The sequence below is a fragment of the Bombina bombina genome, chromosome 12 (genome assembly GCF_027579735.1).
Source record: "Bombina bombina isolate aBomBom1 chromosome 12, aBomBom1.pri, whole genome shotgun sequence".
NCBI classification, from domain to species: Eukaryota; Metazoa; Chordata; class Amphibia; order Anura; family Bombinatoridae; genus Bombina; species Bombina bombina.
Window position 1 is genome coordinate 145,170,056 of NC_069510.1, and position 21,104 is coordinate 145,191,159.

The window sequence follows — 21,104 nt, forward strand, 5'->3', positions numbered from 1 at the left end:
ATCCCTCTGCAAGATATCTCACTATTTTTTACTTTTCTGAGCCTGTCAAGTCCTTCTTTTGACCCATTTTGCCAAAGGAAAGGAAGTTGCCTAATAATTATGCACACCTGATATAGGGTGTTGATGTCATTAGATCACACCCCTTCTCATTACAGAGATGCACATCACCTAATATGCTTAATTTGTAGTAGGCTTTCGAGCCTATACAGCTTGGAGTAAGACAACATGCATAAAGAGGATGATGTGGTCAAAATACTAATTTGCCTAATAATTCTGCACTCCCTGTATAGTCCTACACTGCACGCTCACTATACAGTGCACACATCACACACAAATATCGTCCTACACTGCACGCTCACTATACAGTGCACACATCATACACATATATAGTCCTACACTGCACGCTCACTATACAGTGCACACATCACACACAAATATCGTCCTACACTGCACGCTCACTATACAGTGCACACATCATACACATATATAGTCCTACACTGCACGCTCACTATACAGTACACACATCACACACAAATATCGTCCTACACTGCACGCTCACTATACAGTACACACATCATACACAAATATAGTCCTACACTGCACGCTCATTATACAGTGCACACATTACTCACGTATATAGTCCTACACTGCACGCTCACTATACAGTACACACATCATACACAAATATAGTCCTACACTGCACGCTCACTATACAGTACACACATCATACACAAATATAGTCCTACACTGCACGCTCATTATACAGTGCACACATTACTCACGTATATAGTCCTACACTGCACGCTCACTATACAGTACACACATCATACACAAATATAGTCCTACACTGCACACTCACTATACAGTACACACATCACACACGTATATAGTCCTACACTGCACGCTCACTATACAGTACACACATCACACATATATATAGTCCTACACTGCACGCTCACTATACAGTACACACATCACACACATATATAGTCCTACACTGCACGCTCACTATACAGTACACACATAACACACGTATATAGTCCTACACTGCACGCTCACTATACAGAACACACATATATAGTCCTACACTGCACGCTCACTATACAGTACACACATAACACACGTATATAGTCCTACACTGCACGCTCACTATACAGAACACACATACATAGTCCTACACTGCACACTCACTATACAGTACACACATCATACACGTATATAGTCCTCCACTGCACGCTCACTATACAGTACACACATCACACACGTATATAGTCCTACACTGCACGCTTACTATACAGTACACACATCACACACATATATAGCCCTACACTGCACACTCACTATACAGTACAAACATTACTGACTTATATAGTCCTACACTGCATGCTCACTATACAGTACACACATCACACACATATATAGTCCTACACTGCACACTCACTATACAGTACACACATCATACACATATAAAGTCCTACACTGCACACTAACTATACAGTACACACATCACACACATATATAATCCTACACTGCACGCTCACTATACAGTACACACATATATAGTCCTCCACTCCATGCTCACTATACAGTCCACACATCACACACATATATAGTCCTAAACTGCACGCTCACTATACAGTACACACATCGCACTCATATATAGTCCTACATTGCACACTCACTATACAGTACACACATCACACACATATATAATCCTACACTGCACGCTCACTATACAGTACACACATATATAGTCCTCCACTCCATGCTCACTGTAGAGTACACACATCATACACATATATAGATCTACACTGCACGCTCACTATACAGTACACACATCACACACATATATAGTCCTCCACTCCATGCTCACTGCACAGTACACACATCATACACGTATATAGTTCTACACTGCACGCTCACTATAGAGTACACACATCACACACAAATATCGTCCTACACTGCACGCTCACTATACAGTACACACATCACACACATATATAGTCCTACACTGCACGCTCACTATAGAGTACACACATCACACACATATATAGTCCTACACTGCACGCTCACTATACAGTACACACATCACACACATATATAGTCCTCCACTCCATGCTCACTGCACAGTACACACATCATACACGTATATAGTCCTACACTGCACGCTCACTATGCAGTACACACATCACACACGTATATAATCCTACACTGCACACACATCACACACACGTATCTAGTCCTACACTGCACACTCACTATACAGTACACACATTAATCACGTATATAGTCTTACACTGCACGCTCACTATACAGTACACACATCACACACGTATATAGTCCTACACTCCATGCTCACTATACAGTACACACATATATAGTCCTCCACTGCACACTCACTATACAGTGCAAACAACACATACGTATATAGTCCTACACTGCACGCTCACTATACAGTACACACATTACTCACATATATATTCCTCCACTGCACGCTCACTATACAGTACACACATATATAGTTCTACACTGCACACTCACTATACAGTACACACATTACTCATGTATATAGTCCTCCACTGCACACTCACTACACAGTACACACATTACTCACGTATATAGTCCTACACTCCATGCTCACTATACAGTACACACATCACACACATATATAGTCCTAAACTGCACACTCTCTATAAAGTACACACATTACACATGTATATAGTCCTACACTGCACACTCACTATACAGTACACACATTACTCACGTATATAGTCCTACACTCCATGCTCACTATACAGTACACACATCACACATGTATATAGTCCTACACTGCACACTCACTATACAGTACACACATCACACACATATATGGTCCTACACTGCACGCTCACTATACAGTACACACATCACACACACGTATATAGTCCTACACTGCACGCTCACTATACAGTACACACATCACACACGTATATGGTCCTACACTGCACGCTCACTATACAGTACACACATTAATCACGTATATAGTCTTACACTGCACGCTCACTATACAGTACACATATTACACATGTATATAGTCCTACACTGCACGCTCACTATACAGTACACACATTAATCACATATATAGTCTTACACTGCACGCTCACTATACAGTACACACATCACACACGTATATAGTCCTACACTCCATGCTCACTATACAGTACACACATATATAGTCCTCCACTGCACACTCACTATACAGTGCAAACAACACATACGTATATAGTCCTACACTGCACGCTCACTATACAGTACACACATTACTCACATATATATTCCTCCACTGCACGCTCACTATACAGTACACACATATATAGTTCTACACTGCACACTCACTATACAGTACACACATCACACATGTATATAGTCCTCCACTGCACACTCACTACACAGTACACACATTACTCACGTATATAGTCTTACACTCCATGCTCCCTATACAGTACACACATTACACATGTATACAGCCTTCCACTACACGTTCACTATACAGTACACACATCACACATGTATATAGTCCTAAACTGCACACTCACTATACAGTACACACATTACACATGTATATAGTCCTACACTGCACACTCACTATACAGTACACACATTACACATGTATATAGTCCTACACTGCACACTCACTATACAGTACACACATTACACATGTATATAGTCCTACACTGCACACTCACTATACAGTACACACATTACACATGTATATAGTCCTACACTGCACGCTCACTATACAGTACACACATTACACATGTATATAGTCCTACACTGCACGCTCACTATACAGTACACACATTACACATGTATATAGTCCTACACTGCACGCTCACTATACAGTACACACATTACACATGTATATAGTCCTACACTGCACGCTCACTATACAGTACACACATTACACATGTATATAGTCCTACACTGCACACTCACTATACAGTACACACATTACACATGTATATAGTCCTACACTGCACACTCACTATACAGTACACACATTACACATGTATATAGTCCTACACTGCACGCTCACTATACAGTACACACATCACACACGTATATAGTCCTACACTGCACGCTCACTATACAGTACACACATTAATCACGTATATAGTCTTACACTGCACGCTCACTATACAGTACACATATTACACATGTATATAGTCCTACACTGCACGCTCACTATACAGTACACACATTAATCACGTATATAGTCTTACACTGCACGCTCACTATACAGTACACACATCACACACGTATATAGTCCTACACTCCATGCTCACTATACAGTACACACATATATAGTCCTCCACTGCACACTCACTATACAGTGTAAACAACACATACGTATATAGTCCTACACTGCACGCTCACTATACAGTACACACATTACTCACATATATATTCCTCCACTGCACGCTCACTATACAGTACACACATCACACATGTATATAGTCCTCCACTGCACACTCACTACACAGTACACACATTACTCACGTATATAGTCCTACACTGCACGCTCACTATACAGTACACACATTACTCACATATATAGTTCTACACTGCACACTCACTATACAGTACACACATCACACATGTATATAGTCCTCCACTGCACACTCACTACACAGTACACACATTACTCACGTATATAGTCTTACACTCCATGCTCCCTATACAGTACACACATTACACATGTATACAGCCTTCCACTACACGTTCACTATACAGTACACACATCACACATGTATATAGTCCTAAACTGCACACTCACTATACAGTACACACATTACTCACGTATATAGTCCTAAACTGCACACACACTATACAGTACACACATTACTCACGTATATAGTCCTACACTGCACACTCACTATACAGTACACACATTACACATGTATATAGTCCTACACTGCACACTCACTATACAGTACACACATTACACATGTATATAGTCCTACACTGCACACTCACTATACAGTACACACATTACACATGTATATAGTCCTACACTGCACGCTCACTATACAGTACACACATTACACATGTATATAGTCCTACACTGCACGCTCACTATACAGTACACACATTACACACGTATATAGTCCTACACTGCACGCTCACTATACAGTACACACATTACACATGTATATAGTCCTACACTGCACGCTCACTATACAGTACACACATTACACATGTATATAGTCCTACACTGCACGCTCACTATACAGTACACACATTACACATGTATATAGTCCTACACTGCACACTCACTATACAGTACACACATTACACATGTATATAGTCCTACACTGCACGCTCACTATACAGTACACACATTACACATGTATATAGTCCTACACTGCACGCTCACTATACAGTACGCACATCACACACACATATAGTCCTACACTGCACACTCACTATACAGTACACACATTACACATGTATATAGTCCTACACTGCACACTCACTATACAGTACACACATTACACATGTATATAGTCCTACACTGCACACTCACTATACAGTACACACATTACACATGTATATAGTCCTACACTGCACACTCACTATACAGTACACACATTACACATGTATATAGTCCTAAACTGCACACTCACTATACAGTACACACATTACACATGTATATAGTCCTACACTGCACATTCACTATACAGTACACACATTACACATGTATATAGTCCTACACTGCACGCTCACTATACAATACACACATTACACATGTATATAGTCCTACACTGCACACTCACTATACAGTACACACATTACACATGTATATAGTCCTACACTGCACGCTCACTATACAGTACACACATTACACATGTATATAGTCCTACACTGCACGCTCACTATACAGTACACACATTACACATGTATATAGTCCTACACTGCACGCTCACTATACAGTACACACATTACACATGTATATAGTCCTACACTGCACGCTCACTATACAGTACACACATTACACATGTATATAGTCCTACACTGCACGCTCACTATACAATACACACATTACACATGTATATAGTCCTACACTGCACACTCACTATACAGTACACACATTACACATGTATATAGTCCTACACTGCACGCTCACTATACAGTACACACATTACACATGTATATAGCCCTACACTGCACACTCACTATACAGTACAAACATTACTGACTTATATAGTCCTACACTGCATGCTCACTATACAGTACACACATCACACACATATATAGTCCTACACTGCACACTCACTATACAGTACACACATCATACACATATAAAGTCCTACACTGCACACTAACTATACAGTACACACATCACACACATATATAATCCTACACTGCACGCTCACTATACAGTACACACATATATAGTCCTCCACTCCATGCTCACTATACAGTCCACACATCACACACATATATAGTCCTAAACTGCACGCTCACTATACAGTACACACATCGCACTCATATATAGTCCTACATTGCACACTCACTATACAGTACACACATCACACACATATATAATCCTACACTGCACGCTCACTATACAGTACACACATATATAGTCCTCCACTCCATGCTCACTGTAGAGTACACACATCATACACATATATAGATCTACACTGCACGCTCACTATACAGTACACACATCACACACATATATAGTCCTCCACTCCATGCTCACTGCACAGTACACACATCATACACGTATATAGTTCTACACTGCACGCTCACTATAGAGTACACACATCACACACAAATATCGTCCTACACTGCACGCTCACTATACAGTACACACATCACACACATATATAGTCCTACACTGCACGCTCACTATAGAGTACACACATCACACACATATATAGTCCTACACTGCACGCTCACTATACAGTACACACATCACACACATATATAGTCCTCCACTCCATGCTCACTGCACAGTACACACATCATACACGTATATAGTCCTACACTGCACGCTCACTATGCAGTACACACATCACACACGTATATAATCCTACACTGCACACACATCACACACACGTATCTAGTCCTACACTGCACACTCACTATACAGTACACACATTAATCACGTATATAGTCTTACACTGCACGCTCACTATACAGTACACACATCACACACGTATATAGTCCTACACTCCATGCTCACTATACAGTACACACATATATAGTCCTCCACTGCACACTCACTATACAGTGCAAACAACACATACGTATATAGTCCTACACTGCACGCTCACTATACAGTACACACATTACTCACATATATATTCCTCCACTGCACGCTCACTATACAGTACACACATATATAGTTCTACACTGCACACTCACTATACAGTACACACATTACTCATGTATATAGTCCTCCACTGCACACTCACTACACAGTACACACATTACTCACGTATATAGTCCTACACTCCATGCTCACTATACAGTACACACATCACACACATATATAGTCCTAAACTGCACACTCTCTATAAAGTACACACATTACACATGTATATAGTCCTACACTGCACACTCACTATACAGTACACACATTACTCACGTATATAGTCCTACACTCCATGCTCACTATACAGTACACACATCACACATGTATATAGTCCTACACTGCACACTCACTATACAGTACACACATCACACACATATATGGTCCTACACTGCACGCTCACTATACAGTACACACATCACACACACGTATATAGTCCTACACTGCACGCTCACTATACAGTACACACATCACACACGTATATGGTCCTACACTGCACGCTCACTATACAGTACACACATTAATCACGTATATAGTCTTACACTGCACGCTCACTATACAGTACACATATTACACATGTATATAGTCCTACACTGCACGCTCACTATACAGTACACACATTAATCACATATATAGTCTTACACTGCACGCTCACTATACAGTACACACATCACACACGTATATAGTCCTACACTCCATGCTCACTATACAGTACACACATATATAGTCCTCCACTGCACACTCACTATACAGTGCAAACAACACATACGTATATAGTCCTACACTGCACGCTCACTATACAGTACACACATTACTCACATATATATTCCTCCACTGCACGCTCACTATACAGTACACACATATATAGTTCTACACTGCACACTCACTATACAGTACACACATCACACATGTATATAGTCCTCCACTGCACACTCACTACACAGTACACACATTACTCACGTATATAGTCTTACACTCCATGCTCCCTATACAGTACACACATTACACATGTATACAGCCTTCCACTACACGTTCACTATACAGTACACACATCACACATGTATATAGTCCTAAACTGCACACTCACTATACAGTACACACATTACACATGTATATAGTCCTACACTGCACACTCACTATACAGTACACACATTACACATGTATATAGTCCTACACTGCACACTCACTATACAGTACACACATTACACATGTATATAGTCCTACACTGCACACTCACTATACAGTACACACATTACACATGTATATAGTCCTACACTGCACGCTCACTATACAGTACACACATTACACATGTATATAGTCCTACACTGCACGCTCACTATACAGTACACACATTACACATGTATATAGTCCTACACTGCACGCTCACTATACAGTACACACATTACACATGTATATAGTCCTACACTGCACGCTCACTATACAGTACACACATTACACATGTATATAGTCCTACACTGCACACTCACTATACAGTACACACATTACACATGTATATAGTCCTACACTGCACACTCACTATACAGTACACACATTACACATGTATATAGTCCTACACTGCACGCTCACTATACAGTACACACATCACACACGTATATAGTCCTACACTGCACGCTCACTATACAGTACACACATTAATCACGTATATAGTCTTACACTGCACGCTCACTATACAGTACACACATTACACATGTATATAGTCCTACACTGCACGCTCACTATACAGTACACACATTAATCACGTATATAGTCTTACACTGCACGCTCACTATACAGTACACACATCACACACGTATATAGTCCTACACTCCATGCTCACTATACAGTACACACATATATAGTCCTCCACTGCACACTCACTATACAGTGTAAACAACACATACGTATATAGTCCTACACTGCACGCTCACTATACAGTACACACATTACTCACATATATATTCCTCCACTGCACGCTCACTATACAGTACACACATCACACATGTATATAGTCCTCCACTGCACACTCACTACACAGTACACACATTACTCACGTATATAGTCCTACACTGCACGCTCACTATACAGTACACACATTACTCACATATATAGTTCTACACTGCACACTCACTATACAGTACACACATCACACATGTATATAGTCCTCCACTGCACACTCACTACACAGTACACACATTACTCACGTATATAGTCTTACACTCCATGCTCCCTATACAGTACACACATTACACATGTATACAGCCTTCCACTACACGTTCACTATACAGTACACACATCACACATGTATATAGTCCTAAACTGCACACTCACTATACAGTACACACATTACTCACGTATATAGTCCTAAACTGCACACACACTATACAGTACACACATTACTCACGTATATAGTCCTACACTGCACACTCACTATACAGTACACACATTACACATGTATATAGTCCTACACTGCACACTCACTATACAGTACACACATTACACATGTATATAGTCCTACACTGCACACTCACTATACAGTACACACATTACACATGTATATAGTCCTACACTGCACGCTCACTATACAGTACACACATTACACATGTATATAGTCCTACACTGCACGCTCACTATACAGTACACACATTACACATGTATATAGTCCTACACTGCACGCTCACTATACAGTACACACATTACACATGTATATAGTCCTACACTGCACGCTCACTATACAGTACACACATTACACATGTATATAGTCCTACACTGCACGCTCACTATACAGTACACACATTACACATGTATATAGTCCTACACTGCACACTCACTATACAGTACACACATTACACATGTATATAGTCCTACACTGCACGCTCACTATACAGTACACACATTACACATGTATATAGTCCTACACTGCACGCTCACTATACAGTACGCACATCACACACACATATAGTCCTACACTGCACACTCACTATACAGTACACACATTACACATGTATATAGTCCTACACTGCACACTCACTATACAGTACACACATTACACATGTATATAGTCCTACACTGCACACTCACTATACAGTACACACATTAAACATGTATATAGTCCTACACTGCACACTCACTATACAGTACACACATTACACATGTATATAGTCCTAAACTGCACACTCACTATACAGTACACACATTACACATGTATATAGTCCTACACTGCACATTCACTATACAGTACACACATTACACATGTATATAGTCCTACACTGCACGCTCACTATACAATACACACATTACACATGTATATAGTCCTACACTGCACACTCACTATACAGTACACACATTACACATGTATATAGTCCTACACTGCACGCTCACTATACAGTACACACATTACACATGTATATAGTCCTACACTGCACACTCACTATACAGTACACACATTACACATGTATATAGTCCTACACTGCACGCTCACTATACAGTACACACATTACACATGTATATAGTCCTACACTGCACGCTCACTATACAGTACACACATTACACATGTATATAGTCCTACACTGCACGCTCACTATACAGTACACACATTACACATGTATATAGTCCTACACTGCACACTCACTATACAGTACACACATTACACATGTATATAGTCCTACACTGCACGCTCACTATACAGTACACACATTACACATGTATATAGTCCTACACTGCACACTCACTATACAGTACACACATTACACATGTATATAGTCCTACACTGCACACTCACTATACAGTACACACATTACACATGTATATAGTCCTACACTGCACACTCACTATACAGTACACACATTACACATGTATATAGTCCTACACTGCACACTCACTATACAGTACACACATTACACATGTATATAGTCCTACACTGCACACTCACTATACAGTACACACATTACACATGTATATAGTCCTACACTGCACACTCACTATACAGTACACACATTACACATGTATATAGTCCTACACTGCACACTCACTATACAGTACACACATTACACATGTATATAGTCCTACACTGCACACTCACTATACAGTACACACATTACACATGTATATAGTCCTACACTGCACACTCACTATACAGTACACACATTACACATGTATATAGTCCTACACTGCACACTCACTATACAGTACACACATTACACATGTATATAGTCCTACACTGCACACTCACTATACAGTACACACATTACACATGTATATAGTCCTACACTGCACGCTCACTATACAGTACACACATTACACATGTATATAGTCCTACACTGCACACTCACTATACAGTACACACATTACACATGTATATAGTCCTACACTGCACACTCACTATACAGTACACACATTACACATGTATATAGTCCTACACTGCACACTCACTATACAGTACACACATTACACATGTATATAGTCCTACACTGCACGCTCACTATACAGTACACACATTACACATGTATATAGTCCTACACTGCACACTCACTATACAGTACACACATTACACATGTATATAGTCCTACACTGCACACTCACTATACAGTACACACATTACACATGTATATAGTCCTACACTGCACACTCACTATACAGTACACACATTACACATGTATATAGTCCTACACTGCACACTCACTATACAGTACACACATTACACATGTATATAGTCCTACACTGCACACTCACTATACAGTACACACATTACACATGTATATAGTCCTACACTGCACACTCACTATACAGTACACACATTACACATGTATATAGTCCTACACTGCACACTCACTATACAGTACACACATTACACATGTATATAGTCCTACACTGCACACTCACTATACAGTACACACATTACACATGTATATAGTCCTACACTGCACACTCACTATACAGTACACACATTACACATGTATATAGTCCTACACTGCACACTCACTATACAGTACACACATTACACATGTATATAGTCCTACACTGCACACTCACTATACAGTACACACATTACACATGTATATAGTCCTACACTGCACACTCACTACACAGTACACACATTACACATGTATATAGTCCTACACTGCACACTCACTATACAGTACACACATTACACATGTATATAGTCCTACACTGCACACTCACTATACAGTACACACATTACACATGTATATAGTCCTACACTGCACACTCACTATACAGTACACACATTACACATGTATATAGTCCTACACTGCACACTCACTATACAGTACACACATTACACATGTATATAGTCCTACACTGCACACTCACTATACAGTACACACATTACACATGTATATAGTCCTACACTGCACACTCACTATACAGTACACACATTACACATGTATATAGTCCTACACTGCACACTCACTATACAGTACACACATTACACATGTATATAGTCCTACACTGCACACTCACTATACAGTACACACATTACACATGTATATAGTCCTACACTGCACACTCACTACACAGTACACACATTACACATGTATATAGTCCTACACTGCACGCTCACTATACAGTACACACATTACACATGTATATAGTCCTACACTGCACACTCACTATACAGTACACACATTACACATGTATATAGTCCTACACTGCACACTCACTATACAGTACACACATTACACATGTATATAGTCCTACACTGCACACTCACTATACAGTACACACATTACACATGTATATAGTCCTACACTGCACACTCACTATACAGTACACACATTACACATGTATATAGTCCTACACTGCACACTCACTATACAGTACACACATTACACATGTATATAGTCCTACACTGCACACTCACTATACAGTACACACATTACACATGTATATAGTCCTACACTGCACGCTCACTATACAGTACACACATTACACATGTATATAGTCCTACACTGCACGCTCACTATACAGTACACACATTACACATGTATATAGTCCTACACTGCACACTCACTATACAGTACACACATTACACATGTATATAGTCCTAAACTGCACGCTCACTATACAGTACACACATTACACATGTATATAGTCCTACACTGCACACTCACTATACAGTACACACATTACACATGTATATAGTCCTACACTGCACACTCACTATACAGTACACACATTACACATGTATATAGTCCTACACTGCACACTCACTATACAGTACACACATTACACATGTATATAGTCCTACACTGCACGCTCACTATACAGTACACACATTACACATGTATATAGTCCTACACTGCACACTCACTATACAGTACACACATTACACATGTATATAGTCCTACACTGCACACTCACTATACAGTACACACATTACACATGTATATAGTCCTACACTGCACACTCACTATACAGTACACACATTACACATGTATATAGTCCTACACTGCACGCTCACTATACAGTACACACATTACACATGTATATAGTCCTACACTGCACACTCACTATACAGTACACACATTACACATGTATATAGTCCTACACTGCACACTCACTATACAGTACACACATTACACATGTATATAGTCCTACACTGCACACTCACTATACAGTACACACATTACACATGTATATAGTCCTACACTGCACGCTCACTATACAGTACACACATTACACATGTATATAGTCCTACACTGCACACTCACTATACAGTACACACATTACACATGTATATAGTCCTACACTGCACGCTCACTATACAGTACACACATTACACATGTATATAGTCCTACACTGCACACTCACTATACAGTACACACATTACACATGTATATAGTCCTACACTGCACACTCACTATACAGTACACACATTACACATGTATATAGTCCTACACTGCACGCTCACTATACAGTACACACATTACACATGTATATAGTCCTACACTGCACGCTCACTATACAGTACACACATTACACATGTATATAGTCCTACACTGCACACTCACTATACAGTACACACATCTACACATGTATATAGTCCTACACTGCACGCTCACTATACAGTACACACATTACACATGTATATAGTCCTACACTGCACACTCACTATACAGTACACACATTACACATGTATATAGTCCTACACTGCACACTCACTATACAGTACACACATTACACATGTATATAGTCCTACACTGCACACTCACTATACAGTACACACATTACACATGTATATAGTCCTACACTGCACACTCACTATACAGTACACATATTACACACGTATATAGTCCTACACTGCACACTCACTACACAGTACACACATTACACATGTATATAGTCCTACACTGCACACTCACTATACAGTACACACATTACACATGTATATAGTCCTACACTGCACACTCACTACACAGTACACACATTACACATGTATATAGTCATACACTGCACACTCACTATACAGTACACACATTACACATGTATATAGTCCTACACTGCACACTCACTATACAGTACACACATCATACACATATATATAGTCCTACACTGCACACTCACTATACAGTACACACATTACACATGTATATAGTCCTACACTGCACACTCACTATACAGTACACACATTACACATGTATATAGTCCTAAACTGCACACTCACTATACAGTACACACATTACACATGTATATAGTCCTACACTGCACACTCACTATACAGTACACACATTACACATGTATATAGTCCTACACTGCACACTCACTATACAGTACACACATTACACATGTATATAGTCCTACACTGCACACTCACTATACAGTACACACATTACACATGTATATAGTCCTACACTGCACACTCACTATACAGTACACACATTACACATGTATATAGTCCTACACTGCACACTCACTATACAGTACACACATTACACATGTATATAGTCCTACATTGCACACTCACTATACAGTACACACATTACACACGTATATAGTCCTACACTGCACACTCACTACACAGTACACACATTACACATGTATATAGTCCTACACTGCACACTCACTATACAGTACACACATTACACATGTATATAGTCCTACACTGCACACTCACTACACAGTACACACATTACACATGTATATAGTCATACACTGCACACTCACTATACAGTACACACATTACACATGTATATAGTCCTACACTGCACACTCACTATACAGTACACACATTACACATGTATATAGTCCTACACTGCACGCTCACTATACAGTACACACATTACACATGTATATAGTCCTACACTGCACACTCACTATACAGTACACACATTACACATGTATATAGTCCTACACTGCACACTCACTATACAGTACACACATTACACATGTATATAGTCCTACACTGCACACTCACTATACAGTACACACATCACACATGTATATAGTCCTACACTGCACGCTCACTAAACAGTACACACATTACACATGTATATAGTCCTACACTGCACACTCACTACACAGTACACACATTACACATGTATATAGTCCTACACTGCACACTCACTATACAATACACACATTACACATGTATATAGTCCTACACTGCACACTCACTATACAGTACACACATTACACACGTATATAGTCCTACACTGCACACTCACTATACAGTACACACATTACACATGTATATAGTCCTACACTGCACACTCACTATACAGTACACACATTACTCATGTATATAGTCCTACACTGCACACTCACTACACAGTACACACATTACACATGTATATAGTCCTACACTGCACACTCACTATACAGTACACACATTACACATGTATATAGTCCTACACTGCACACTCACTATACAATACACACATTACACATGTATATAGTCCTACACTGCACACTCACTATACAGTACACACATTACACATGTATATAGTCCTACACTGCACACTCACTATACAATACACACATTACACATGTATATAGTCCTACACTGCACACTCACTATACAGTACACACATTACACATGCACAACTCCCACACTACACAAACAGGCACACACTATACATGCACAATTTCCCCCACTACACATGCACAACTCCTACACTACACAAACACGCACATACTACACAACTCCCACAACTCTCACACTACACAAGCACTACACATGCACAACTCCTACACTACACAGACACGCACACACTACACACTGCACAACATGCCCACACTACACATGCACAACTCCTACACTACACAGACACGCACACACTACACACTGCACAACATGCCCACACTACACACTGCACAACATGCCCACACTACACATGCACAACTCTCACAGCACACAAACACGCAGACATTACACACGCACAATTCCCACACTACACATGCACAGCTCCTACACTACACAGACACGCACACACTACACACTGCACAACTCTCACACCACACAAACACGCAGACATTACACACGCACAATTCCCACACTACACATGCACAGCTCCCACACATCAATCACGCCGCCCTCACCCACGGTAGCGCACTGCAGGATACTCCTTAAGGGTTGCACAAAGGGTAGCAATTTGCTCTGCAAGTCGTTCTAAGATAGGATTCTTCATTTGAGCTTTATGAGGGCTGTAAAAACTGTGGAAGGAATCAGGAAAATCCAAGGAGAAAACCTAGAAAGTAAATCACAAAAATACGCATTAATACCATTTATATTTACAGCTATCGCATATACATCACAACAGGATATTTATACAGTGAGTATATACAGAGGTGACTTCTAATATATCACACAAATTGTTGTATCTGTATGGATAAAATATACAGCCCTTCAAGTCCCCAAAAAACAGTAGTTTAACCCTTATACGTGACCTGCAGCAATGCTGTTCAAAGGACAGTAAAGTCAAAAACGTTTAGGATTCAGATGGAGCATGCAATTTATAAATTGGTATCCTTTGTTGAAAAGCATACCTAGGTAGGCTCAGAAGTGGCAATACACTACTGGAAGCTAGTTGCTTATAGGTGTCTGCACATTTATGCTTCTAGTCATTGGCTCACCCATTGTGTTCAGCTAGCTCCCAGTGGTACATTGCTGTTCATGATAAAGGATACTAACAGAATGAAATCTGATAATAGAAGTCAATTGGAAAGTTGTTTAAACTTGTATGTTCTATACGAATCTTGAAAATTAAAAAAAATGGGTTTCATGTTCCTTTAAATCCCGTGTGTTTGTGTAGCAGAAAGAGGATTAAAGATACCTGGAAGTCAAAGGCGTTTTCCGATGCAAACGGAGTGTTAAAGAAGCTGCTTTAAGATGTGCGTGGAGCGTACCCACCAATCGGAGCTCAGTGCTCCATAACAACAAGGCTGCATGCATGTGGCACCAGTCTTAAAGGGGCATAAAACCCACACATTTTTATTTCATAATAGAGGATAAAAGCTACACTCAAATATAGTCTCAATTTCTAAATAAATATGTTTCTGTATGTAAGCTGAAGGATACAAATACATATAAATATTATATATATATTTTTACGCAAACATACGGTGGTGTCAAAATTAAACTTAAAAGTGATGGTAAACGTTCCCCTTTTGTATAATTAGATCCGGAATGTTAGTAATAATTTAGATGGGGTTAAATGAATCAGTTGTAATAAAGATGCGCTTTTACTTACTTTGTAATGTAGATCTGACCCCGCGCTCTGTCCTCCCACTTCAAAACTCTTTTTTTTTTGTGAGCTAAAGGTTTGAACTGTTCTCTAATCGGTGCTCTAGCCATACGGCACACACACAATTTGTTTATGTAGCTAGAGTGCCGATTGGAAAACAATTTAATCCTTTAGCTCACAAAAAAAAAAACATATAGTTTGAAGTGGGCGGCAGGAGGATAATAATTAAACAAGGCAAAAACACTTCATTTGACTTTCACATGAGTAGTAAAAAAAAATTCCTGACAAATGTCAAAGTTACTTTAATTTTCCTTCCAACTGCATCATGTGACAGCCATCAGCCAATCAAAAATGCATATATTTGTGTTCACTCTTTAAGCTGAAGATATAGCTTTAGCTGTATGTTCTGTTGTGACATTAAACCCTGCAATCTGCATCATTCTGGTGACATTGTGGAACAGAAATCCCTTGTGGTTCTCTTCACACGGCATGGTGAGGTTTAAATTGTGCTCAGTCGCACACAATTCCTTTGTATTGGAGAGAGTCCACTCTCCCAGGTCAAAAAGGTATTCAAAATAAATATACAAATACTAGAACAGAAGGACGTTCAGTGCCAATCTTATATGAGGTAATACATAAATAGGAAGACAAGATGGCGGAATAACCTCACATTCTAATTCAGGTAAAAGTGCCGTCTTAACCTGGATATAGTTTTGTTTTTATCTCTGTGCACAGCTGTAAATTAAAGAGATACTAAACCCACATTTTTCAGATAGAGCTGCAATTTTAAATAACTTTCTAATTTACTCTATTCTCTTGCTATCTTTATTTGAAAAAGCAGGAATCTAAGCTTAGGAGCAGACCCAATTTTTGTTCAGCAGCTTGGATAGCGCTTGCTGATTGGTGTCTACATGCAGCTTTTCAAATAAAGATACCAAGAGAGCGAAGAAAAATTTATAATAGGAGTGCATTAGAAAGTTGCTTCAAATCTGAATCATAAAAGAAAAAATGTGTGTTTAGTGTCCCTTTAAGATGCACAAACAGTGAGGAATCTATTTACGTGCTGCCCCTATTCATTACTGTGTTACCCCAAAGTCTCAATAGAACCAGCTGCTCCGTATTGGCAGAGCAGACCATTATGTCCATAACCGGACAAGAAGCTCTGTTATGTCAAATGTATCAGCTTGGTGTGAAATACAAAGTCTAGCGCTCAGCTAAGTCTCTAAGGAAAGAGGCTGAATACGGATGTCCTGGTGAGGAGCATACTGACGTCTATAGGGACCCAGAGCGAATGTGTCACTGAGCACCCAGGACGGATAACAACATACAAATCAAATGGCGCAGTTTTCAGCGTACTTTACCTGACATCCGTTTATAGTTTTGCAATTGCGTCTTTACCCTTCAGTTTCAGAAGCGCATTGTGTATTTTGAAAACACGTTAAGACCTTTAAGTGCAATATACCTAGAGAATACTCACGTCCCAAAATTAACCTTGTTCTTGCCAAGGTGCATTTTGCAATACAAATATAAGGAAACCTCTGCATTTTTACCGCTGTTATTGTTTCAACTTGGGTTTAAGAAATGATGTTGTGCGTTAAAGGCTTTTTTTTCCAGCAAATGTTTAAAACATTTTTATGGTTTAAAGGGGCAGTAAAGTCAAAATGAAATTTAAATTGATTGGATACAGCATGGAACTTTAAACTTTTATGATACAGTAAGAGCAGCAATTTTAAATAACTTTCCAGTTCACTTTTAGCATCAAATTTGCTTTGTTCTCTTTCTATCTTTTATTGAAGAGTAAAACTAGGTAGGCTGATAAGCGCTCTGGAGTGTGCACGTGTCTTTAGTACTCTATGGCAGCAGTGTTTGGCAACAGTGTATAACAAAGCTACAAATAATGTTATAAAACATTTCTGCTATAGAGTACTAAAGACACGTGCACACTCCTGAGCGCTTATGAGCCTACCTAGTTTTATTCTTCAATAAAAGATACCAAGAGAACAAAGCAAATGTGATAACAGAAGTAAATTGGAAAGTTGTTTAAAATTGCTGCTTTATCTGTATCATTAAACTTTAAATTTGACTAGACTGTCCCTTTAATGCACGTTTTTCTATTACAATTTTTACATCATACATCATTCAATACATTTTCTAAATGCTATGTACACTTTTATGCCCCTCTCCTGCACCCCAGTGCAACGTACAAAGCTATCATGGTAAAAAATCCTGTATGGGCCTTGTAGTATTGAAGGAAATCTATAAAGAATCTCACATAAGCGAAGACCTGGACAGAATTGGGCCCAAGATGAAACGTTTTCCAGACAAAAACATTGAAATAAATACTAACGGCCGCAATTTAAATTTTGAACTGAATGTTTGCAATACACTTGTATTAGCAACAACTCCAACTCTTTCAGCAAAGCAGTACGTAGGTCTATTGACAGAGGATTATGTGCTACACTCGAAGATGCGAAAGAGGATAAGTCGCAAGGAACAGATGGGATACTCTAAATATATTACATGTGCTTAGGGGAGCGTTCACTAAAGGATTAGCTGAATTATCTAACCTTAAAAACCCACTACTTAGTCCCTCTGGTCACTAGCAGGAAAATGAATTAAGTGTCAGATAATTATCAGTAGTTAGGCCTCATGAGTTCTTACCTGGGACTCATACGGGAGGAAAGCAATGTTTATCTCCGTCAGGGTCTTAGTAACTTTAGACGCTCGAGATTTGACCAGCTCATTAAACAAGGTGTCCGGGCAGGCTGCAGGGAGATATTACAAGGTTATAATATGAAAGAGAAGTTATTTTTTGAGACTCAAGTAAAGGAAAGACATACACAGAAGCGACAACTAGAATGATATAGTGAAGAAGCGGGTTTGATTTACTAATAGTGATAAGCACGTGAAACGCGTATGAGGTTCACTCTACCAGTGATGTGTTTGTAACCAATCTACGTATTTAAAACCTTTCTATTTCAACTCTGTTGTTATTTGTTTGCACTTTGAATAGATCATTACCTGTTGCATGAGATGTACTC

General features: G+C 39.3%; 1 protein-coding gene across 2 annotated transcripts in view; it reads right to left on the reverse strand.

Annotated features, from left to right (window-relative positions):
• STXBP1 (syntaxin binding protein 1) overlaps positions 1 to 21,104 on the reverse strand; it is a 128,883-nt gene that overhangs the window by 45,995 nt on the left and 61,784 nt on the right. For both annotated transcript variants that reach the window (XM_053695926.1, XM_053695925.1), the window contains exons 6-7: positions 20,725 to 20,828; positions 16,919 to 17,067 (exon numbers count right to left, since the gene is read on the reverse strand). In XM_053695926.1, coding sequence (XP_053551901.1) covers positions 16,919 to 17,067; positions 20,725 to 20,828 — 253 coding nt within the window. The remainder of the gene's footprint in view (positions 1 to 16,918; positions 17,068 to 20,724; positions 20,829 to 21,104) is intronic.